At 41.6% G+C, this 26,458-nt stretch overlaps 1 protein-coding gene across 1 annotated transcript in view; it reads left to right on the top strand.

Annotated features, from left to right (window-relative positions):
• Positions 1-26,458, top strand: part of sptbn4b (spectrin, beta, non-erythrocytic 4b) — a 94,198-nt gene that overhangs the window by 56,976 nt on the left and 10,764 nt on the right. Inside the window, 9 exon segments of the mRNA XM_078284106.1 lie at positions 12,667-12,930; positions 16,947-17,171; positions 17,644-17,733; positions 18,247-18,525; positions 19,216-19,346; positions 21,505-21,709; positions 22,742-22,987; positions 23,976-24,110; positions 25,391-25,635. Coding sequence (XP_078140232.1) covers positions 12,667-12,930; positions 16,947-17,171; positions 17,644-17,733; positions 18,247-18,525; positions 19,216-19,346; positions 21,505-21,709; positions 22,742-22,987; positions 23,976-24,110; positions 25,391-25,635 — 1,820 coding nt within the window.

The following is a 26,458-nucleotide window of genomic DNA, read 5'->3' as shown; positions in this document are numbered from 1 at the left end:
GCCTGGTTTTAGGGTAGCGTTTGCCATCTGTGTGTGTTTCCGTGTGCATATATATATATAAACGCTGTGCATGTATATTTTTTGGCCGGGGAATTGGATAATTAAACAGACTATTTGTCAGTTTGTACCTGCTCCCTCCAGCTTAAATGGCCCAGATAAACAGAAAGTCTCAGGTGGATTCAGACACACAGATCCGGCCTACAGTAACATTCTTAGCTCAGGATTATTCCCAGTCCTCGCCTAAGGTTTAGCCCAAGCCTGATTCAGCCCCTTTTCACACCAATTAGTCCAACCACATCGCCCCTCCAAGCTGATTTGTCTGTCTGTATTGGGTCACCTCATCACTCTCCAACTCGGGGTTTCCTGGCAGTAGCCTACTCCCCCTTTTCCCCCCCGTTAGCAGCCTCCCTAAGCCCAGGGGGGAAGTCCTAGCCCTGCAAGACCCTGCAGACTGGGCTAGCGTAGGGCACACCAAGCATGTTTGCACCGAAAAAATGCACCGAGACGGCTGAAAATGCAAGTCTCGGTTCTCTTCCAAGGGAACTGTGGTGGTTTCTTAGGTGTGGGGACATAATCCAAACTAATGACAGGGAACGACCCCAAAACGCAAGGGTTTATGGGTATAAGGAGATCTGATAGCCAGGAGTTCCTCATGCTTGGAAAGCCTATAGCAGAACAAAATGAAACGAGGACGAACCACAGTCTGGACTGATGCTCATATTCAGTTATTTCTTCCTGTGTTGTTAACTGGTTTGAACACCCGAGAAGGGAAATTACTGCAAAGAGCTAAAGTAGTTAAAGTTCAGATTTGTTTTGACGATGCCCAAATCTCTCACCTGGCAGGATGACAGGTCACCAAAACTCTGTCCGAGCTACTTGTGAATCCATGTGACTTTTGTTTACAAGCTCTGGTACTAAACCTACCAAAAATGCTACAAAGTTAACTTTTCCATTATGGTTCAGACCAAAGAAAACCAAACTGTAGGTCCTGTTAGCCTGGGGTGAAAAAGCTTCAAATGTCACGTATATAGCAGAATTTTTCAAATTCCAGCTCCACCATGATGATGCTGGTGATCTTACTAATATGGGAGTTCATTGCAAGTCACTCTGGATGAGCATATCAGCTAAATGCCAAAAATGTAAACTGTTTTGTGTGATGTCTAAAGGTTAGAGTGCTCAGTGGTCAGTGGTCAGTGGTAGAAGTGTGGTTGTATTGGGCAGCTCCAAAGTGTGTAACTGTGTGAATGTGGAGCAGAAATGAAATAAATAAATGAAACAAATAAAACCTAAACCGGTCCTCCTGTCCTGCTGTTCCTCCAGATGAGCGTGTAGGAGAGGGGGGGACAGAGGAGGAGGCCATTTTAGACGATTACAACGCGGCTTGTGTACTTGTGTGTCGGTTTCCGTGGTGACGTCAAGCGGCCCGGCAGCAGCTGGAGCGACGCGCCTCCTCCTTCCTGCGCTTGCAGCTTGCAGCGGTTGCCAGGCAACAGCCGTCCAATCCCCTCTCCCCTCTCTTTCCCTTCTCTTCCCTCCTCCTCCTCCTCCTCCTCCTCTCGGCACAGCTCATGTGTGAAGGTCATTCCTCCCTCTCTCTCTCTCTCTCTCTCTCTCTCCCAGTCTCTCCTCCCTTCCCTCTTCTTCATGCATCTCTCCTCTAATCTGGGGACAGGAAATAGACCTAGATTTAGCAGGAAGTGATGCAAGACGTGGACTAGGAGAGGACAGGAGGCTGTTCTGGAGGATTGAGATTCAGCCATTGTTCGGCATGGCGGCCCTATAACAGCATGTGTGAATGTAGGGCGGAGTAGAGGGCCGAATTTGCAGTGTTAGGAATATGTAATGCATAGTTTAATCAATAACTCTGCTGTTATGGTACTGCAGGATGACTGGGCATCCAAACCGCCCAAACAAACCAACCTGCATATATTTATATATGTAGATTTATGGTTTGCTTATGATGTATGGCAGATTAGCTGAGTGATATTTCCACCAAAACCCAAAGAGGAAAGATTAATAGCGTCTATGAATAGACTGTTTGGATGCCAGGATTCTGTATCTGGAGCGACTTGCGTAGGTTTCTGGTTTCCAGTAGAATAAAAAAAAAACAACAGGTTTTATTCTATTTACGGACCTGAAAATCGATGCAACACAGTCTTGAGGCTTTTGGAAGGCGGTGTCAGATGTGAAGACATGCCTAGTCATTCTGTAACGTCTGTAATGTCACTCTGTAATGATGGTGTGATAACAGGAGCTGTTCGGCTGTTTTGGGTAACGTGATTCAAAAGCAACGGAGGGCATTCATGTGTGTGTGTGTGTGTGTGTGTGTGAGTGAGTTTTTGAGCGTGTGTGTGTGTGTGTGTACAGTGAAATGTTTTAAACGGTTTCTCCCCTGTGTCATCGCTAGTCGAAACCCAGTGGAGTTTCGTTTCCTGTCTCCTTCTCTCTCGTTACGGCTGATAATTAATTGGCCTCGTTAACTCATTAAGAATGACAATCGCAGCCTCTGTTCCCCTGATCCTCTCTCTCTCTCTCTCTCTCCCTCTCTCTCTCTCTCTCTCTCTCTCTCTCTCTCTCTGTTGTATCACACTGGTACAGAGGTGTATAGCTAGAGGTGAATAGAGAGTGTGTGTGTGTACTGCACTGTATCATGGATGTCTTGCTTTTTGATGTTTCACTGAAAATAGTGCTGCGATGACATAACATCTGCGTTGTTCAGGTGAAACATCTGCTTGGTCTCATGTGTCTCAGTCCTTCCCACCAGTTCTCTCTTTTTCTGACTCTCCCTCCTTTCTCTTTCTCTATTACTCTCTCTCTTTCTCTATCTTAAAGGATAATACCGGTGTGTTTGTGCTCAGGATCTAGTTTCCCCTCTCCTCTCCGTTCTTCCTGCACACAGTCAGCATAGTTGGAGATATCGGCGCTCGTTTCCCTCCCTTGAGAAAAAGCTATTTGCTGCCGTTCATTCTTGTCCAGTATGGAAAACAAACTTCCACAGAGCGAGAGAATCCATCACAGGAAACACGAAGCCAAACTTTCTGTTTTCTCCTTATTTCATTGAGCTGAGTTGAGTGTTTTCATCTCAGTCTCAAAAACATGTCGCCTCTAAAACTTTACTGTCACATAAGTGTTTTTTTTTTTATTTAGGCTGTCTTTATTAGCCGGGACAGCAGTTTATTTCAAGCTAGGTTTGACATTGTAAAGTTTGTATTTTAAGCACAACAAAAAATGTTACGAGTAAATGTAAAAAAATCGAATTACATACGGCATGCATTGCAAAATGATTGGGGGAAATGTAAACTATGCATACACAGTAGTAAATGGGCTGTAACTCTAAATCACACTGGTATTCTCCTCTATTCACAAGGGTCTAATATTACATGATGTGAAGTGATTTGTAACAATTGTTGTAACAATTGAGTAAAAATTATTTACTGTATTTTAGTGACGACAGAGGTTCCTGATAATATGATAATACTAATCCTGTTACAAATCTCAACAAATCTCTCGGTAATTTCAGCTCTTCTTTATCTTTGGCACACTATTTATTTTTCTACTTCTTCTCGACACGTGATTTTTCTCTTCTTCCTGTCATGAAAAATGGAGGCAGGAGTGGAATCTATAGAGGAAGGTTTTGAAAGTATTTTCAGCATAAAGTTTGTGCTGATGCTTTGCTAAATCAGAAAGTGGCAAATTGTAAAAACTTGACCTTCTGCGTTTTGTACCCGGGACGCCGGTGATTTCAGCAAATTTCATTATCCCATGTGAACGTGTTTTACCAAACACAGAGGTTGGGGGGGGAACTCATTAATAACATGAGGTCCCACATAATGCTAGTCCCATGTGAATATAGGGCTTCATTTTCCATCTCTCTCTATCCAACTCTCTCTCTCTCTCTCTACATACAGTATATAACTGTCTTTCTCCCACAACCCGGTGTGCATTAAGCTTTGACCTGTAGTTTTGTGCTGGCTCTGCAGTATAAGAGTGTGTGTGTGTGTGTGTGTGTGTGTGGTGAGAACATCAATGGAGCAGTGATGATACCAGCAATCTCAGAGAGAGCACATGGTGAACTGAGAGAGAAAGAAGGGGAGAGAGAGAGAGAGAGATCTGCCATCATATTTTTATTCTCTTCAAGTGATGCAATTTTGTTGAAATCATTCATGCCAATAAAACATTATGGAACCGGACTGAATTGAGACAGAGATGCTGGGAAGAAGCAGAGAGCCAAAAGAGAGAGAGAGAGTCTTATCTAAATCATGTCATGCAGCTCTGGTTTCAAAACTCTCCAGGACAAAGCTGATATTTTAGGGCTGTGTGTTACATTAGTGCTTCAACATCACTGTCCTGCATGACTACCAGCTGATATATGTAACTGTAGTTAGCTGAATGAACACAGCCGTTACACAAGATCAGTGTAGTTGTGAATGCTGCTATTCACAGTAGAGGTGAACAGGGATGAAATGGAGTAAACACGCCTACAGCAGTTAAATTGAATGAACATAACAGCTGTAAATTGATGTAGTGGTACATAGAAAGATGGGTAAATTATGAACTTTGAACCTCAGCTGGGTAACAATTATCAAACTAAACAGATATGCAGTAGATAGCAATAGAGACAGAAACAGATATGGAGATAGAGATTATCAGCCATGTCTTGACACAATACTACACAATAAAATTAATACAATACTATACTAACAGCTGTGCAGCGATGTAGTGGGTCATAAAAAGATGAGTAAAGGGGGATAACAATTATTAAAATGTATATTTTATATAGAAATAGATATAGATATATAGGTATAGTTAAAGATGTAGAGACAGAAATAGAGATTGAGATTTCTATCTATATATCTATACAGATTATCGACCATCTCTGGACACAATAATACTTTTTTATGATATTGAAAACAGGGCCTTTTCCTGAAAAATAAAGAGGTTGATTGCTCTTTAGTTCCTAGCTTAGCTACCTTTTGATTTCCCGCTGCAGGTGATCTGTCTGTTTCTGTCTGTCTGACCTCAATCTGTCTCAGTCTGATACTACAGCCTGCTCCGCTGCACGCAGCCCTGCCGTTAACTCTTCCTCTTCTTCCTCCAACCACAGCTCCACTGTCGCCGGGCTGCATGTTTATATCTGAAGCTTTTAATTACAAAAACACTTCACTGTATATCCATTTTAGGAAGATTTTGCAACCTGAAACTCAGCAGTATTCTGTTCATTCCGCTCATTTTTGTAATCCTGTCTGTTTCCCTATATTCTTACTTTATTTTATCTTTATCCTCATGTCTGGTTTCATTTTTGTATGTCCTTATATTCTTATTTTATTTTATTTTATTTTATTTTAACTTCATGTCTGGTTTCATTTTTAATCTACTGTTGTTTTCTCTTCTATGTACTCAGTCTATGAATTTATCTTAATTGTTTTGGAAAGCACTTTGTAACAGTTGTTCTAAAAAGTGCTATACAAAAAAGGTTATTAAGTAAATAAAGTTTATTATCCCCACTGTGAACATAACTGATTTGTAAGCAAAGGTCTTCCTAGTTTTAAAGTAACACATCATGGGCTTTACTTTCATGCCAGCAATCATTTTGTAAGAGTAGGTTTCATCTTTTTATGGTGGATATCTCATTTCTGGATAAAACTCTTAATTTTTTTATTGGCTTTATCTGCCTAAACCTGAGTATGAGTGAACCGACAGACAGTTTCTCTACTTTAGTTCACGTCAGAGAGGTGAGACGGTGTAGTGGACTGGAATTAAATCCCAGTCCTGTAGCACTCTCAGCTTCTCAACAGTCCTGATAAAGAAAAAGTATAAAGAGAGTGGACGGGGGGGGGGGGGTTAAGAAAGACAAAAGTAAAGGTACAAAATAAATGTTTCAGTCTCCCTCCAGTCAAAGTGAAGCTTTTAAAGCAGGTTCACTCTTCAGCTAGATGGGACAGCAGCCTCATCTCTGCTTCTCGCTGGGCGCCTTCCGGAAAGTATGTCACCTCCAGCTGTGTGTGTGTGTGTGTGCACGTGTTTGTGTGTGTGTGTGTGTGTGTGAGAGAGTTGGAATTGGAATCGTAATGTCACCCAGCTCAAAGGACACAGAACTGGAATCGGAGGAAACAGAATTTAATTCCATGAAATTCCATGAAATTCTACTTCTAAGAGAGTTTGTCTCGACTCGCTAAACATTATGAATCAAACATTATGAATCAAATAAAAGACAGTTCAACAAATTAAACACATTCAGTCATAATGTATGGATTACCATTACATGTTCTGCATTGAATACCACCTGACAGGAACCTTTAACATTTTATGATATTCATCAACATTTTCTGTTGCTGCAGTTTGAGTTTCTCTCTTCTTTGTCTGTTCAGTCATGGCGGCTGTCGCTGCTCATGCTAACTACCCAGTTCTTCTTCTTCTGTTTATTACAAACAAACTGGAAGCGTAAAACTCAGAGGATTTTTCCCAGGAAAGAGCTACCAGACTCCAGGTGTTCAGAACAGCAAAATGAAAAGCTTTCACAAATTAGATATCGGTTGAATCATTATTGTGTTTTCATCAAGAGACAGACAGCAGCAAAACAGACGTTTGTTTATATGAAAATGTCACAGATTATTACTTTAAAAAGCCATAACTCTGTGTCAGTTAAAACCAATCTGAAGTGGAACGTGCCTGGCAGTGGGACGAGCAGATTTTTGTCGCCTGCGGCTCCGTCACATGCGATGTAAATATTGACAGCCGAGCTGCAGCGGCCGCAGCCTGACAGACACACGGAGCGGCCAGCAGAGCGGCAGCAGGGACGGATCAGGAACAGATGTCTGTTCTGATGTTCAGACCAGCAGCAGAGCCGCCCATCTGCTACTGAGAGCATCGGTACCAGGCAGGACGATCGGTCCCTGTCCCAGGACTAGTCTTCTCTTGGTCTCGTTCTTACTCCTATTCTTATTTACTCCTTATTCTAACTCTTATTCTTACTCTTACTCTTACTTATTCTTGTTCTTATTCGCTTCGTAATCGCTTCTTATTCTTCTTATTATCACCTCTTATTCGTACTTATTCTTACTCTTGTTCTTGTTCTTATTCTTATTAGCTTCATATTTGATTCTTCTTATTATTATTATTATTCATTGGTTATCCTTCCTCTTATCTCTTATTCTCATTCGCTTTATTCAGTGTTTTCACTCATACTGGTGCCCTGTAGATATTCAATTCTTGTATTTATCAACTGACTAATTATTTATTTATTATCTTTACTGTAATTATCAGCAGACATTATCAAAAATATTTCAGCCGTCTGGGACCAAACCAAAGCATTGATAATGTCATGTAAAATGTCAAAAGATACATATTAAAATGGACCAAGATACAGGTAAGCATGTCAAAGTCCTGGTCCTCTATGTGACAAACTGCAGGACAGAAGCTTAATGGAGATCCATTCTTCCCTTGTGACTGTCTGAGTCCGTCAGCAGGACATTAGTGCACTGATTTTTAACCTGTTTGGTGCCGCGGGACACTTCAGCAAAACAGAAAAACTCAACTGTACAGCAAGCTACTGATTACTTGCAATGAGGCAGTGGGACAGAAAAATCATCAGTGCATAGAAAACTCCCCTTAAATCTACAAACCAAAATTCAAACACAATAGATCAATACTTTTGTTATTGTTGTCTACTTCCTTATGTTTCCCTCTATGTACTCTACCAGCATGCAAAACTCTTCTGTTTTCTATTTAATCTTCTAATTTCTATTTAGTTATTTATTGATTTGTTTGTTTGTACTCTGATTGACAGCTGACATTATCTACTTCATGTAGAACATGTTAAATTGCCCTGGAGCTGAATGAAAGCGCTTAATATATTGTAAGATGTCAAAAAAATACATGGATATCAGTAGGAAAAAGTCTCCCCAGCTAATTGTGCAAACTCATGTAGGCCTTTGTCTTTTCTGAGCGTTGTGATGAAGTGCAGAGTTTGTGCTTAATGCAGATCCATCATTCATTAAACACAAACGTTACATGAATCTTTATTTAAACATACAAGAGAACTGCTGAACTATGACCAATCTTTACGGTCTGTAAAGCTCTTTGTTGGGTTTTTGTACGTGAAGCATTTTGTAACTGAAAGGAGAAACTCAAACCGCATCGACCGAAAATCCAAGCTCCGCCCACACTGTTTGATTGACAGGTGATCTGTGTGCAGAAACACCACAGCGATGAACACTGAGCAACAAAAATCGAGACAAAATAAATTAAGAAAAAAAAGGATTTGAGGATTACCACTTTAATTCGGAGAAAATGTTATGTTCGATGTGGATTTTGGAGTGAGTTCCAGGCAGCACACGGGCTGAGCAGCAGGGTGTCGTGGGATCTCTGCAGATAACTGCGTGTTCGACCGGTGTAATATGTAGTCATCTTTGAAGCGCAGAATACCTCGGAGAGAGTGGAGTAACAAGTCTGAGCCCACAGGTGAAGCTGCACAGGCCTACGCAAACCTCCCACTCACCACCGAGGATGAGCAGCATGCATCAGCAGCCAGAAACAAGAGGGGAACGCTACAGCAGAGCAGACTGAGCGCTGACGCAACGCAACAAGGGAGCTGTGAAGGACATCAAACTGTGTAGTGGAGCCTACTGAGCAGCATGTAATACCTCTGCTGCTTTTGATTCCTAATACCTCAGAACACACACTCACACACTCACGCACACACACACACACTCACACCTGGGAGCTTCCTAGTTCAACCAGTCTTCTCCTGTTAGCAGCTTTACTGGAGCAGTTGGGGAGTTAACTGCTCTGCTGAAAAGCAAATCAACAGCAGTTTTTGAGGGAAAAGGAGAGCAATTTTTGTTCACTTTTCCTGCTCAGGTTTTCCCAGCTGGAAAACAGTGATCTTTTCATGTTTAAGTTTTTATTTCAACCTTTATTTATCCAGGGAAAGGCGACAGAGCGACGCTTGCTCTTTTCTAGCAATGCCCTTCTTCACAAACATACAGTAACACACATTTACAGCTCAGCAGGGGTGGAAAGATTACTAGAATGTCCTACTCAAGTGGAAGTACTGTTACTGTTACTCTGCTGATATTTTACTGAAGTAAGTAAAAGTACTGGTCTGAAAATCTACTGAAGTAAAAGTAAAAGTGTCTCATTTAAAACGTCCTCAGAGTAAAAGTTACTGAGTTCCTTTTTAGAAAAGAGAACGTTGTTAGCTGTGATATTTTCCATGTGACTCTAACAGGAGAGAGGTCAGAGTTCAATTCTTTTAACTGGAAAAATAAGAAATTTCAAAATAAAGTGCGCAAACAAAGTAAAGCCAGATTTCTCTTCTCTTCTTTGCTGACTGATCGTTCGCTGTGAATCGCTCCACAATTTGTCAATTTGGACGTTTCTCCAGTTTCTGTTGCTGATGGAGAAACAAAATCTGTCCTCTGTAATGGATGGGATTTAAAATGTAGCTAAGCACAATACTTCAGTAAAAACTTACCTAAGCAAAAAAAAAAAAGACTTGAAAAAATTTGTTTTTTTTAGTCTTAGCTTTTGTTTATTTATTGTTCATTCATATTGTTTCATTTTTGATAGTGCAAAGGTAGAAAAACTGATCAATAACGGATCGCTATTCTTGCAAAAGTAAATTAACAAGTTACTTTTAATAAAGAGTAACTTTGCAACGTAACTAGCTACATTTTGTCAGGAACAAAGTAAAGTAACAAATCACTTTTCAACGTAATTTTCTCCAACACTAGTCTTGGTAAAATGTAAAAAGCCCTCAACTGTCACCATGAGCCAGAGGTACAGAGGCATCAAATCATTTTTCTTCTTTTTCTTCCTTTCTTTGTTTCTTTCTATCTCTCTCACACACACAGTTTCTCATACACACACACACAGTTTCTCATACACACACACACACACACACAGGCTCTGACTGAGGGTGAATTACAATCGGATGGGGGTAGGTCTGTGTTTTCATTGTGGGGGAGGCTACATGGAGAAAGAGGAGGGAGGGAGCAGGTGTACATAAGGAATGGTGTTGGTGTGTGTGTGTGTGTGTGTGTGTGTGTGTATGGGGAGAGTGGGGGGCTCAGAATTGGATGGGGTACAAAAGGGGGCAGAAATATGAAAAGAAAGAGAGGGAAGGGTGAAGAGAGAGTGGGGGGAGGGGATGAGAGGTAATTTAGGTGGCATTTAAATACGCTGAGGTTTAATCTCTTTACACACACACACACACACACACACACACACACACCAACGGCACTACCTCCTAACCCAGTTCCACAGTGTCTGTTCATAATTGTCTTATTCCCCCAACATAAGATCCAGTGCCAGATTGAGTTTTGCTGTGTTTGTGGATGCAGTGAAAGAGAGAAAAGCTACTCTGGATTTCTGCTTCCTCAGCGGTTTATTCAGCAACGCTTCGACCTCGACTGTTTTTTTTTCCAAGCATATATTCATCATGAATACATATTTTTATTTAAATTTATTTGTCTCACCTTCTAAATCAAGCACCTGGTCGGGGCTTTTGATGTGCAGACTTTACCTTCTTGTTGCCTTTGTGCAGATATGAGATGTGGGATAGAGCGCTAAAAACTGGCAACACAGAGCCTGACCTCTAAAAGAGACGGAGTGTGTGTGTGTGTGTGTGTGTTTGTGTGTGTGTGTGTGTCCTTGCAAGCATTTTTTATATGTCTGCATGTCTGTGTATGTACGCTGGGGCACGAAATTTTCAGAGGGCGTTCAGTTTCAGAGGGCATTTTCCATCTCCTTGATCTGATTTTTAGGGTCATTTCTGACCTTTTCGGAGGCAATTACCCTTAAAGTGATGAACTGTTGAACTTGATGTTGAAGTGATGTTGAAAACGGCAGATTCTGCTTTGTCAAACTCCTGTCTCCCACCTTTTTTCGCCTATTTACAATTATTGGTAAACGTACTATTTTCTTCATTCCATTGGCATAAGTTTCCTCCGACCGGACTTCAGTGTTACACTTGAAACTTCACTTAAAAACAATTAAGCAGAATGACTAGTTTTTTTTATATGTTGTCAGAATCTGATTTGTTCTTGTTCCTTTATGTGCTAGAAGTGTGATTTTCAGACACAATGGCAGTGAATGGAGAGAGAAAAAAAACACAATTCTCCTCTACCAGAGCAACAGATCACAGAATCACTGATTTGGGGGTTTTATCATGGAGGAAGATACACAACCCAAGATACTACCAAAGCTCAACATCACTTGAACTATGAAATATAATAATAATATACATTTTCAGTGCATATTGGCAAATATACAATGAATTTGTACCACTGAGATTTGTTTTATTTTAAATCATAATGTACCAAACATCCCACACTTCTTTCCCACTACTAGAAACTGGCGGCAGGCCGTACAGAAGAGGACGGTGTTGTGTTTCCCTCTCTGTCCCCCAGCGGTCCATTTTTAGGTTTTTACCATATCGGTTGTGTTGGGGTTTTTTTTTTTTTGTTGATGCAGTGGTTTGTGTTGGTGTCGGCGTTTTCCTCTCCTGCTGTTTCCTCTGCTGCTTCAGGCTGCGGACTCGCTTGTTTTCTGATCAAAATCCGCTCCGTTTTCCTCACCCAGAACGCACTGGGAAGAATCGTGCGGTCACAGCCTGCCACAAATCAGCTGTACGGTGGCCCACAGGGGACAGATGTCGCATTCACCCGTGTACATTTGACAACTCGACAGATAAATAGTGAGCAGAGTGAAATGCAATAAGGGCTTCTCTATTTTCTGTTGCATTCTGCCTCTCATCTACACATCTGTTTACAGTGTAAATGTGATATGTTATCTCTTACTTTTGTTCACAAGACATTCCATACAGTATTTATGGACCTGGATGAATAATACTCGCTTCTGATTGGCACACATGAGTTTGTGTGTATGTGTGTGTGTGTATGTGTGTGTGTGTGTGTGTCTTAGGCAAAAATATGAACCGGGGTTTGTGTTGATGCAGTATTCTGCCAAAGCCTTTGCATTCCTTACCATTGTATTATGATGGAAAAGGGATAAACATTTTTTTTTTTTTTTTTTTTTAAGGGCGAGAGCCTTTTGATGTCAACTGAATGTTAGATTTGGTTTTTGCCATATTTGAATTTCTGTGGTTATTTTCAATATATCCAACAGCACAGGTTCCCCCTAAAGAGCAGAGGATAACATTAGATTTTGGAGCACCTTGCTGCATACATTTGCATATTAATGAGGAAAAACATTTTTCTTGAACCTACAATAACTCCTTAATGCTTTAGGATATGGAGTTCATATTAATACTGCACATGAGTTATGTGAAGACAAGTGTGTTGAACACAAATATTTGCTAATTTATGCATTAGTTAGCTTACTTAATGACCTTATTAGCATAACTGGTTATGTTTAATATATCATGGTGATTATGGCGGGACATTAGGAAGCTCAAGTGCCTTCTGTTTTCAATATTTGCCCCCAAATGCGATATTTTACCAAAATTTGTATTATTTTTTTAATAATCTTTTGCCATCCTCTTCTTCTACTCTCCCCTACTCTACTCAGCATCTCTTTAAGTATCTGCTCTCTTGGTTACATGTTGAACTGTTTCCTACCGGTTTTAATGCCTTCACTTCATCTCTTTCATTGAAGATATGAGAAGTCTTACCTTTTCCTCACCTCTCCACCTGTCTCCCCCAGGAGGGCCAGCAGCTGATCCAGGAGAAGCCAGAGCTGAGCCCGGTGGTCCGGAGGAAGCTGGGGGAGATCAGGGAGTGCTGGCAGGACCTGGAGAGCACCACCCAGGCCAAAGCCCGCCAGCTCTTCGAGGCCAACAAGGCCGACCTGCTGGTGCAGAGCTACAGCAGCCTGGACCAGAGGCTGGGCCAGCTGGAGGGGCAGCTGGCCTACGTGGACCAGGGGCAGGACCTCACCTCCGTTAACAAGCAGCTCAAAAAACTACAGGTGAAAACTACACAATTTTCATTAAACTTTCTTTCTTTCTTTCAACCGTTATTTACTCACATGCCTGTCGCTCTGTCTCTTCTGCACTGCAAGAATATTTTCTCCAAGATGTAAAATAATCTCTTAATTCAGGACTACAGGAAAGAAATTTAGGAACATGATCTATAAAAATAACGCCCATTTTATACCTTTTTTCAGTTTTCTAGGTAAAATAAAGTGACTTTTTGGGGGTATATGTCACTAAAATGGTTCTGCAGGCTTGCTTCTCCCTCATGCCTTTATTCATATTAGTCCAACAAGCAGCCCGAGAAATGACATGTGCCTCTGTCTCCTCTATTCCTCTATATATTCCTCTATTTTTTTTAGTATTCTTCTGTCCCTCATTTAGTCTCAGAGTTTTATTCTAGCGATAGTTGCAGTATGAAAACTGCTCTTACTTGCATATTTAATGATAAAAGCCATGATTTCACATGTTTTCACGATTTTCATTTACCGGATTGTATTGAGATTGTTATTTTAATTTAGCATTTTTGCTCGTATAGCTGGTAATTTTCTTTTTGTAGTGGCTCACTACTCTTTTATTTATAAAGGGGAAACATAACCTTTAATCTTTACTAGTTCTTATGTTTTTCTACTTGTTTTTTTTTTTATTGTGAATGTGAAACTGCGGTCCTGCTTACGAGCCGTGCTGCCGCTCCGCTGCGTCCTCTACATGTTAAGCCATTTAAGAATGAGTCATTGTTTACATTATCACTGCCACACAGTAATGGTATCATCTCATTAATATTTTAACAAAACATCATGTTTGAAAATGACTAACGACAACATTTCTCACTGTGTGCCTGGAACGCGTTCAGTTCGGCTTTTCATCTCATTTCAGGCGAAGTCGGTCCTGCAGGCCGGAGCTTTTATTTCCACGCAGACATTAATTTTTGATTTGTGTTAATGGCTGCTGGAAACACTGTGAGCCATTTGCATTCATGCCATCCCCAGTCAGCTTTATTTGAAGGGTTTCGCTCCAAGATGCTATGTATGCCTTCTAAAAATACTGTTACTTGAAATTTATTGATCTGTATCTTTTAAGATGCAGATGCCAACACCCTGTAGAATGTTACTATTGTTTATACTGAAGAAGACACAGACTGCGGCAAATGTGCTCGTTGATCAACTAGCTGTTGTGTGACTAGAGGATTGGTAGCACTTCCTTCTATGTGTGTGATCAAGAAAAACAAGCTATGTATTTATATTTTTCACTACCCACTGGCATTGCCTTCCATAACGTTACATTGTTTTGATGAGTTAACATAGCGAGCTAGCAAGTGCTTATTAAGTAGCATTAATCAAAAATGTATCGATAAAAATCAATCAAATTACCTCAGAGATTTTCAGTGGCCCCAACGATAGATGTAACCGTTCCCCAAGCTTCGTTTTTGAGACTTTTATTCTTGTAGTGTTTCCAGTAAAAGTTGTAGAGAACTGGGAAGCTCTGAATGGCTGGAATCAACTTCTTCTTGTCCATTTTGCACAGAAACTATCGTTCGTGAAACAAAATCACATCGGTAGGGAAACAAGGAAATCCGTGGCCAACTTTTCTCAGCCGACAAGCTTATTGATCATCCACACATCGGCTGAGTTCCCCTGGTCGCTCAACTCATATAAATGTAGATAAAAATATTAATAAATATAAATATAAAGTAAATGGAAATGAATGGACTGACTTGTTGATTATGTTGAAACTGCTACCAATCTTCTCCTTAAACACATGAGTGGTGATGAAAAAAAGCAGCTTTTTAGCCAAAAAGTTTGTGTATTCCACAGAACCTGAATAGATAGAACGATCCTTCCACTGTTCGTTATGCAAATTTTATAGTACAGCATAAAAATAGTGATTATGGAATTTTAAGGGTTAGTTGCTATGGTGACAATGCAAGTCTGGGCTTAAGGCTATTAAATGCATCACACTTGCTTGAGAACTGAGCAGATGAGTCTGTTAGCAAACTGCCAAAACTCAACCGAAAGCTAACGTTAGCGACGAGGCTAACGTAGCTTCATCACAGACTGTACTTCTCTCTCTCGAGCTCTTCTAGTCAACATTAGCATGTTAGCAAGGAGACAGAGAAGCTGCTTTGGTTCTTGCTGTGAAACATAAAAATGGCCGCCGCTCCAACCGTTGATTTGAATGGAAATGACTGTTCTATCCATTCAAATTCTGTGGTGTGTTCCTTTAAGCTAGCCGATAACTTACATGACGTTCCATAAATAATATTCCGTCGGTTTTACTTTCATGCTAGTAAACATTTTGTCATTGACTTGTCATTTTGGGATGCAACTCTTCATTTGCACTCCAATGTCTGTCCATTGGAGGAGTCGGATCCATCGCGCACCAAACCTCCGGCTGGCGTTCAGATACATCCTTTCATTACTTTATCATTTCACCAGACATCTCTCATTCTCCTCTCCCACAGCATGCCGCTTACAGCTTCCTTTAACAGGCCGCCATTAGCACTGCTTTACCACACCATCCTAACTCCAAACCAAACTCCACTACCCAGCATCCATCCTGGCAAGGGGTACAGTAACCTTCACTACACTTCATGTCTTTCAACTGTTGTTCTTTCGCTCTTTCGGTTCATGTTTCTTCTCTGTTTTCTATCCGTCATTGATTGAGTGATCGACTGAATTTCTTTGATCAACCGACAATATTGGCTACCTCAAAGTCGATTATAGAATCCTAAAATATCTGCTCAACACGAGAAAAGTCGTGACTTATTTCTCTTGTGATCGTTGTACCTTTAAAATTTAAAGTTTCTTTCTAGTGATACAGTGGCTGGGAGTCACCTTCTCTTTCTGGACACACCACAAACTATGACTGACCTTATTATTGTGTGTGTACAATATGTGGAAAAAAAAGCATAGTTTGTACATTGTTAACTTTTTAAATAAGACACTAACCCATCCAGGTATTTGCAGATCACATCTAATTGGCTAGCATTGCTACCAGTCTATCTCAATGCGCTTGCTAGCAAAATTATCCGTTTTTATCATTTTTTACAGCAGCCAAAAATGTTTGAGTCAACATAGCCATCATCATGGCAGGCCAGCTACTGTTCCACTGTTCTACATCGAAATGTAAAAGCATGTGTTTGATTTGGATGTGAATCTCCTGCTTAGTGCTTTCTCTCCACATGTAAGCCAACCTATACACCCTCAGTACTACAATGTGGAGATAAATAAACTAAAGCTACAACTTCAGGGTATCTGTATGTCCTTAAAACGTCTGAAACCATTTAAAATTATCTAAATATAAGGCCTTTAGCCGGTAGTAGTGTGTTTTATTTTCTTACGGTATGTTGTATTTCATAACTTGCACTTATAGTTGATCACAGTAAGCTTGAACCATATGCAAGTCCACTCTTAGATTAACACAGAACAGTGTTAATACAATATGCCAAACATCACATCTGCTTTAATGAACACACTTGGGCATCCTGTCCCTAAACGTTTAATTTCCTAGTGTCCTTTTTCTTATACTGCTCATTTATAGTTTCAGAACTTTCATTAGCTATTATATGTTTTTGACCAATGTTTGGTTCTTTATTTTGGTTTTTGAGTTTGTCTTAAATCCAATTCCAGGTAGCATTAAAAAGGCTCTTTAAAACCTGCAGATACCCTGAACTTCAAACTTTCCTCTAATATGAAAGCGGCTGCTCCAATATAAATTCACATTCCTCCTAAACTCAACAAGCTCACTGTCTCCCTACATTTGAGCTGTAGTCAAATCAGCAATGACAAACTACTCATTTCTGCATTTCCATCATCCTCTCCCCGTCTCACTCATCCCATCTTCTACTTCTCTTCCGTGGAAACCATTCTTCACTCACCTCCACCCAATTTACTACCTGCTCTCTTCCTCTCTCACCTGCCTCATTCCTCCTCTCCTAACCTACACCCCCTGTATTCCTTTCTCCTTTTTGATTACTCCCCCTTCCTCCTCTTCCTCCTCCTCCTCCCCCTAGACCATGGAGTCCCAGATGGAGGAGTGGTATAAGGAGGTGGGGGACCTCCAGGTGCAGGCGGCCTCCATGCCCCAGCAGGGACAGGTGAAGGAGACGGTTGCCGAGCGACAGGCCGCCGTGGAGACCAGGATGGTGCGTCTGATCGAGCCGCTGAAGGAGAGGCGGCGCATCCTGCTGGCGTCCAAAGAGGTTCACCAGGTCGGGCGGGACCTGGAGGATGAGATCGTGAGTAGGACAGCCCACACACACACACACACACACACACATACTGAAGAACACACACATACACATAGAGATGCACGCACACCCACAGACACATGTACACACACACACACACACACACGCATACACACACAAATAGACACAAATGAAAAAGTCTCATATACATGCCTACACACATAAACATGTATTATATGTGAATACACCTGCTATAAGTCACATGCAGCTCACAGACACACACACACACAGACACACACACACACACACACACATACAGCACACCCGCAGGTCTCAGACATGCTCACACTGTCACAAACATTCTCTCTCTTTCTGTCACACACACACACACACACACACACAGACAAATAAACACACACAGGCAGACATGCACACTCTCTTTTTCCCTGTCTTTCTCTGTCTCACACACACACACACACATTCTAACTCGCCTGCTGTGTGTGTGTTGTTGTGGTTGTAGCTGTGGGTGCAGGAGCGCCTCCCCATGGCCACCTGTCAGGAGCACGGCTCCAGCCTGCAGGCCGTCCAGCAGCTCATGAAGAAGAACCAGGTAGGGAGGCAGACCGGTCGGTGCTGACCCAAAACACACCTGGACAACGGTTCAGAGACTCTCCTTCACTATCAGCCTTCAGAAAAGCTCTCAATACTCACCAGTAGCCTTTAATATATTATTTTCTCTCTCTGGTCACCTCCATTTTCTTTCAGTTTAATATTAAATTGTAATTCTTTTTTTTTCTGTGAAGTGTCTTTGAGTACCTTGAAAAGTGCTATGCAAATAACATGTAATATTATATTGTTATTATTGAAGTTTGGTGCCCCCTGTTGAAACACTTTTGCCCAACTACTGGTTTGAACTGAAATCATCACTTCAATGGTGAAAGTGATTGACTTTCATTGATTTTCAAATTCTGTGTAATACTTCATATTTATTTATATGGAGTAAATACATTTTGGATTGTGGATTTAATAGCAGTAAATCAGTAAGTTTCTGTATCATTCTCATGTTTCAAACAACATAGAAAAGACTCAACACAGTCTCTCCTCTCCTCCTATTCTCCTGCAGACCCTCCAGAGGGAGCTGCAGGGCCACAGGAGCAGGATAGAGGACGTCCTGGAGCGGGCGGGGATCATCGCCTCCATCCGCAGCCCCGAGGCGGACTGCGTCCGGGCGGGACAGGACCAGCTGGCCCAGCTGTGGGCTCTGCTGTGGGCCGAGACCGAGAGGAGGCAGCTGGTCCTGGACGCCATGTACCAGGCCCAGCAGTACTACTTCGACACGGCCGAGGTGGAGGCCTGGCTCAGCGAGCAGGAGCTGCACATGATGAACGAGGAGAAGGGCAAGGTGTGTGTGTGTGTGTGTGTGTGTGTGTGTGTGTGTGTGTGTGTGTGCGTGTGTGTGTGTGTGTGTGTGTGTGTGTGTGTGTGTTAGTCTGACAGTCACTGTTGAGCTCGTTACTCAGGAAAAGTAACAAATTAGTCATTATTCATTGAATTAAAAAGATGCTATATGTAGCATTTTAAAATCAATAAATCATTATCACATTAATTTTGTGAGATTAGTGTAATTACCGTAAACAAACCAGAGCATCAGTGGTCAGCCTGTCAGCCTCTATCAGCCTCTACTCTGCATCCTCCATTGTTTCTCCACCTGGTGGATCTGGAGGGAAATCTGCTGGATCGCTTTACGGCACAAAACAGGAAGAGGTTCTGTTCTTCCAGAGCAAACGGAGCTAAAGCTGAAAGAGTTTCTGGCAGCAGATGGTGGAAGGAGGGAAACCCATTCAGAAGCCGTTGCATAGTTTGACTTATTCTAGAAAAGCTGACTTTTAGGAAACACAAAGTTTTCGTCGGACATCATCAATAATGCTCTAAGAATTTCATCTCATTCAGTTGGACCTTCAATTTAAAAACGTCTGTTCACTGCTTGTGTATAGAAACAGGACTGGGCATTTGTGCTGTGTGTGTGTGAGACCAGAGAGTGTTATTATTTTTAAAGCGAAACTCTTCCTCTGCCTTGTCCTCGTCCCATCAGGACGAGCCGAGCACGCTGCAGCTGCTGAAGAAACACTTGGTCCTGGAGCAGACCATCGAGGATTACGCCGAGACCATCGGCCTGCTGTCGCAGCAGTGCAGACAGCTGCTGGAGATGGGGCATCCAGACTGGTGAGGACGTAAACACACACACATGTAGTGTTAGTGTCACAAAATTAATGACGAAAATGCTCCTGATTTCTGCACCAGGACGACATTCATTTCATTCTATTCATTCTCTTAATGGCAAAAATATGACAAAAGTATAACAATGCGGGAGACCATTGTCATAACTATCCATGAAAATATACTGTTTTGTTAAATGACCGTAGTTTGTAGTGTGTCCAATCACAGACATGCAGTTACTCTTGCATGCTTCTCATTGGAGATAATGATCACAGACATGTATTAACATAGTGTGCAATGCCTGATTATCTATTCCCAAAAATATCAGACAGCTCCCTGATGTAGATTTGTGCAGCTCTCAGATCAGCAGATAAATTGTTGTTGCAAATGCAGTGGTGCTAATTTTTCTCATCTACAGGTAAAGAGCTGCACACATGCACACACAAACTCGCAAACATCTTGCTGGTTATTTGACCTGACGAGAAGGAATTTGGAGACTCAACTGTTGTTTCACAAAAGAAAAGAGCCAGGCGTTTGTTTAATACAAAGTAAATGTATGGAAAATGAAAGATGGGGAAGAGCAACACTTGCAGTACTGAGAACAAAGATTTCTCATTAAAAACCAACACATTTCGGCATGTGGTCTTCATCGGGGAGTGTCGTTTGTTGTTTGGTGTTTTTGACGAACCCTGACGACGTGCCAAAATAGTAGTTAGTAATAATAAATCTTTGTTCTCTGCGCTTGCTAGTGGGTGAAGTTGCTCCAGAATACCGTTTCAACCTTTTAAAATGAAAGATGACAGTAAACAGCACTCTACATAAACATATTTGATGTTGATGTTATACTCATCAGGAAAACCCATAAGGCGCTTGCCAAAGACAGAATAGTTTCCTCCTTCGCAGCGTGCAGCCCAGCCACAGAAAGCTCCATATTGATTATTCAAGAAGTGTTAATCCACTGAGATTGTGTGTGGTGGTTTCCAACAAAGTGCCTCCAAAGTGCATCCTTTCTCCAACCTGGTCTCCTGAAATTTCATGAAATAAGCACAAAGCCTTAAAATGCAAAAATACGAACTCTGTGCATGAAAAGTGAGAGAAATATGTGTTCCCACCACATGAGGATTACGTGAAGCAGGAAGTAGTGTGACATTGAAATAGAGCAGTGGAAAGTAAAGGTGTTATGGTCGGGGTGGTGGATGGGTGTAAACATTTGCCTCCTACTCTGAAGAAGATTTCTATCATGTTTGAATTTTTGAAGTTTTGAAAAAAAAAATTATAATTTAACCATGACCAAAGCCTTAAAGGTCCCATATGGTGTAAAGCAGGACTCCCCTTGCCTCTGTGATGATAAAGGAGTTGGATGGTCTATCTAAACATGGTGAAAGTATCAAAACGCACGGTCGCCAACTAAATCCACACAATCTATATTAGAAAAGCGAGCCTCTAAACGAGCCGTTTGGACTTCCGTAACTTTGTGGCGTCACAAAGGTTCGCTCATTATCATTTTTGTAAGAAATAACAGACTAACAAAGTGTTTTTTTCAAAGCGGTCGAGCGGTTGTCATTGTTTATTACCAGAGAGTTTTCCCTACCTGTAGCCGCCGGGCCGCGGCGTCTCACGTTTCACTCTTGAAACGGTTAGCCAATCAGAACAGAGGGGTCGTTAATATTAATGAGCCTTAAAGACACGGCGACAGAAACAGCCTGTTCTTGGTAAGGCTCAGAGAGATGCTGGAAAATGAACAAAATGGATTGAGAGTGTTTTTGGTTCATGACACCACACACACAGCTTTGAATGGACCTCAAGACACAAAATAAAACAGTGGAAAGTGGAGAATATGGGACCTTTAACTCAAAGGTGCTTTAGTTGCCTAGACTTAGCGTTAGTCAACCTTTAACTGAAAATGGCGTGTCCAATTCGTGGGGGGGAAATTCTAGGAACATAATCTTCTCATGATTCGTGTCCACATCACATCATCTGTGTTTCATACTTCATGCTCATTTCACAAAATTTTATCAGATCACATTGCGTTTTTCATCTATTTGTGCTTCTGAAACCTATTTCCCTGTCAGAAAGGACTGAGGGTGAATGCTAAAGTCTCGTCTGTTTTCCAGTATGTGGCCTGACACGCTTCCCCCTCTCTCTCTCCTCTCTCTCCCCGCAGCGAGCAGATCAGTAAGCGCCAGTCGCAGATCGACCGCCTGTACGTGTCTCTGAAGGACCTGGTGGAGGAGAGGAAGAGCCGCCTGGAGCAGCAGTACTGGCTCTACCAGCTCAACAGGGAGGTGGACGAGCTGGAGCAGTGGATCGCTCAGAGGGAGGTGGTGGCCAGCTCGCCCGAGCTGGGCCAAGACTACGAGCACGTCACCGTGAGTAACAGATGAGTCGGCGTGGACGGATACCTGATTTAGAAACACTTGTATCGGTCACTGCTCGGTTATAGAGGTTCAGTCAGGATAACTCGCATAGTGGAATTAAAGGTGCTGCGTGTAGCATTTTAGTATTAATAAATCATTATCACATTAATTTTGAGACATTAGTATAATTACTGTGAACAAACGAGACCGTTGCCGAGAAGACTGTCAGCCTCTATCAGCCTCTGCTCTGCATCCTCCATTGTTTCTCCTTCACCTGGTGGATCTGGAGGGAAATCTGCTGGATCGCTTTACGGCACAAAACAGGAAGAGGTTCTGTTCTTCCAGAGCAAACGGAGCTAAAGCTGAAAGAGTTTTACGCAGTCGCAGATGGTGGCTCATCTCCTTCTCGCTCTTGAAAGCAAATGCAGGTGAAGCGACACAAATGAGGGGGAGGGGGAACAACCGTAGACAGGGTTTATGGGAAATGTGGTCTTAATTTAGAGAGACATTAGCACTAACAATTCCACTGGTGTGAGATAGAGACTACCAATCGTCTCGACTATGGTCTCATTTGTTTACAGTATTTACCAAGGTATGACAATGAATTTGACAATGATATTTAGCTGTTTAAAAATGCTACATGAAGCACCTTTAAGCAATTTATTTTGACAAGATGACTTGGCAATACAACTTCCAGTTTTGGTAGTGACTATATCTGCTTTTATGCACTCTCTGAGCAGACAGTATGAGTTACCAATCCAGAAGTATAAAGAAAATCGTTCCCCCAACCCTAATTCATTAAGTTTCTCTAAAATAGCGCGTTAGCATTGTTAGCATTCGTTATTGAAACCAAAGGGAGCTGCTCACCATCTAAATTCAGAATCAATGTCAAGGAATCCCTGTAAGAATTTCTGTTTATTTCAGTTAGGGTTTGTGTTCTTTTACCAACAATCTAAAATAAGAAATTGGCAACATATTTTCTTTTCCTCTCTAATTTTCTCTCCCTCCTCACCTCCACCCCCCTCACCCCCACCCCGCCTCCAGGTCCTGCAGGAGAAGTTCACGGAGTTTGCGTCGGAGACGGGCAGCGTGGGTCAGGAGCGGGTGACGGCCGTCAACCAGATGGTGGACGAGCTCATCGACTACGGCCACGCCGAGGCCGCCACCATCGCCGAGTGGAAGGACGGGGTGAACGAGGCCTGGGCCGACCTGCTGGAGCTCATGGAGACCCGGGCGCAGATGCTGGCCGCCTCACACCAGCTGCACAAGTTCTTCTCCGACTGCAGAGAGGTGCGTTGTATAGAACAAAGATACATATACATATATATATATATATATATATATATATATATATATATAACTGAACTGGAGCCAGACTGGTGTGGGTCTGTTTTGTAATGATACAATATGATACAATACTGTACGATACAATGCAATGCTATATGATATGATATGATACAATATGGTATGATTTGATAATATACAATATGATATATGATATGATACAATACTGTACTATACGATTCAATGCAATGCTATATGATACAATATAATAATAATAATATGATATGATAATATACAATATGATACAATATGGTGTGATACTATAAGATCCAATATGATACAATACAATGCAATATGATACAACACAGTATGATTCCATAAAATGCAATGTTATGATACAATACAACACAATATGATATATAATATGATATGATACAGTATGTTACAATATGATGTGATGCTATATACTACAAGACGATACAATGCTATACGATTCAATGCGATACGATACATTACGACACAATAACATACGATACGATATGATAACATACGATACGATATGATAACATACGATACGATATGATACGATACGCTACAATATATTATACGATGCAATACTATACATCATGATACAATACAATACAATATGATACAATACCATTACTGTCCCGAAAGAAAGAAAAAACACTCTACATCAGACAAACTAAAAGGCCAGTACATTGAAGGCAACTTAATTCAGTTTTGAGCTCACTTATAAGATACAATATGATACAATAACACTCTTTTGCCTGATTTCTCCAACATTTACTCTGCATCTTAAGCGGTTCCATTGTGCATAATTTACATGGCATTTATTTACACAGACACTACACACACGACACAGACAGGACATAGAGCTCAGATATCAGATCAAATACAGAGGTTACATACTTTCTTTCTGCCACGTATGCATTCAACCCTTTTTCAACCTCCTCTGTGTTGTTTTTTTTCCCAGGTTTTGGCCCAGATTGAGGACAAACACCGGAGGCTGCCGGAGGTGCGAGCTCGCCAGGGTGGCACTGCCAACACTAGCACCCTGCAGAGACTCATGCACAGCTTCGAGCACGACATACAGCTGCTGGTCACGCAGGTACGACAAGGACACGCCCGTGCACAGACAGCATGCAGAATGACTCACGCTTCAGTATTCAGTGGCCTCAAGAAGCATGCTGGGTAAACACAAAGACTTCCCTCAGTGATGAAATCGGTCTGCAGAGCTTTTTCTGGCAATAATATCAGTCAACTTGTTTCCTAGTGGGCAAGTTCAATACTAGATTTAGCTATTTTTAACATGCACTTACCCAGGGAAAGTTTGCTCAGCATGCATACTCTCTCTCAGCAACGCCCTGCTTCACATTTATAATAATAATAATGATAATAATACACTTTATTTATATAGCACTTTACAAAACAAAGCTACAAAGTGCTTTACAGTGAAGAAATTCTACATGACAATGAGTCAATATCATATATATAAGGAAATAAAAGCAATAAAAACATTTAAACTGAGACACCGAGAAAAAGTACCAAATGAGAACAAAAGAGCAAATTATAAGAAGGCCTTTTCAAAAATACAGTTACACACATTCATACCTGTGAGCTGCCTGATCTGGAGTTGAAGACGATCATTTTGAATCATTAAGACGGCGGTGATTAGCGTTTTTTGTCTCCTCGCACATTGATTGGAACTGGATACAGAGCAGGAAAAACGCTCCTCACAGCAGAACTGAGAACCAGAATCCTTTGCTGCATCAGGACTTTGTGTTGGTGTTTGATTTACTTTGACTAAATTGTCTGTGTCTGTGTAACGATGTGTAGTTTGATTAATCTGTTTTAATCGTGCCAGAGGTGAGCCCAAAGACAACAGATATATTCTATTCTATTCTATTCTATTCTACAGACTGTCTCATGTTGTAGATATTGTTAGAACTGCAAGTGAATCATTTGTAATGAATTCGTAATCATTATTGTTATTTTAAAACAGTACTTTGGTAACGCATGTCAAATACCATGCCGATAAAGTCGAATGAGAATCAAAATCTTTAGTTCGTTGTGAGTCTGTGAGTTTGAATCTTCGCAGCAAAACTAGATTCTGACTCGGCACTTAATTTTGCTTCATCTCCTCTGTGCCACGCACCTGGGCTGCAGAAACATTATAATGTACTGAAGACCGACGCAGAACCACAGCTGCTCCACGTCAACTCCAGCGACAAAGCCCTGACCGTGTGGCGCTGACGTCTGTCGGAGCAGCTGTGTTGGGTTTTTTTTGCGTCATTTGCAAAACAAACCTTCTCTCTTTACATTTTAAAATGTTTGTCCCTTCCTTGTTGGGCTTAACGTTTCTGTGACCCTGCTCTCCCTCTCCGCCAGGTGCGCCAGCTGCAGGAGAGCGCGGCCCAGCTGAGGACGGTGTACGCCGGGGAGAAGGCCGAAGCCATCGCCTGCCGCGAGCACGAAGTGATGCAGTGCTGGAAGGAGCTGCTGACTTCCTGCGAGGAGTGCCGGGTGCAGATCACCACGGCGACGGACAAGCTGAGGTTCTTCGGCCTGGTCCGAGATCAGATCATGTGGATGGAGTCCATCATCTGCCAGATAGGGACAGGAGAGAAGCCCAGGTACCTGTCTGCACTGCAGGAGAGGATTTATGGAGGAAAACAAAACCTGTGTCAATCTCACTGTTAAACAAAGGTGGTTGGAAAAATGTGACGGAATTTCACAGTAAGAGCTAGAGGGAGTGGATTTCTGGTGGTATGTATAGTAGAGACTAACATTTACACCCAATAGCATCTGATTTGACCCTATGAGCTTGGGTGTGTGGAGTTTGGGTCAGGCTCAGGTTCAGAATAATGTTGGAAATTACTGTTATTCGCAATTAATAGCCAATTACTAGAAATTTCAAGTGGCTTTTGGCTTACAGGTGAAATCTATACAGTAGGACTGTATTTCTGGTCATATGCATGGTGTATAGTAGCATCATACATTATAGTAGGATGATTAGTTTATTTGCGAAATTCAGTGGAAAAAATAATGATAAAAACAAAGATTTGTGCAGGTGAGATCAACATTTGTAGGTAGATAAAAAAACGTATAAAACCATTCATATTCTGACACAAGTTACTGACAGAAGACACACAGAGCAGCACAAAGACAACTGACATTAAAGGGGAACTCTGTCCAGCCTAAGAGCCCATACATACCATTCCCACGGTCCAAAACAACATATTCTAATTCCCATCATGGGCAGCATCACTCCTTCCCTCCTCCACCGCACTTTCACTCATCAGGTTAATGAAAGGTTGCCAGATTTTTTGAAAAGTGTGCCTAATTTTCTCCAGGTGCTGCTAGCTTTCTGGCTAGCAGTGTTGAGAGAGAGATGGCCCGAGCCTCACACCCATTCTTCACATCATCTCATCTGGTTCGAAAGTCAAACAAGAGACC

This window comes from Centroberyx gerrardi, chromosome 6 (assembly GCF_048128805.1).
Source record: "Centroberyx gerrardi isolate f3 chromosome 6, fCenGer3.hap1.cur.20231027, whole genome shotgun sequence".
Lineage (NCBI taxonomy): Eukaryota > Metazoa > Chordata > Actinopteri > Beryciformes > Berycidae > Centroberyx > Centroberyx gerrardi.
The sequence above is the reverse complement of the archived record's forward strand: the minus strand, read 5'-3'. Positions and strand labels throughout refer to the sequence as shown.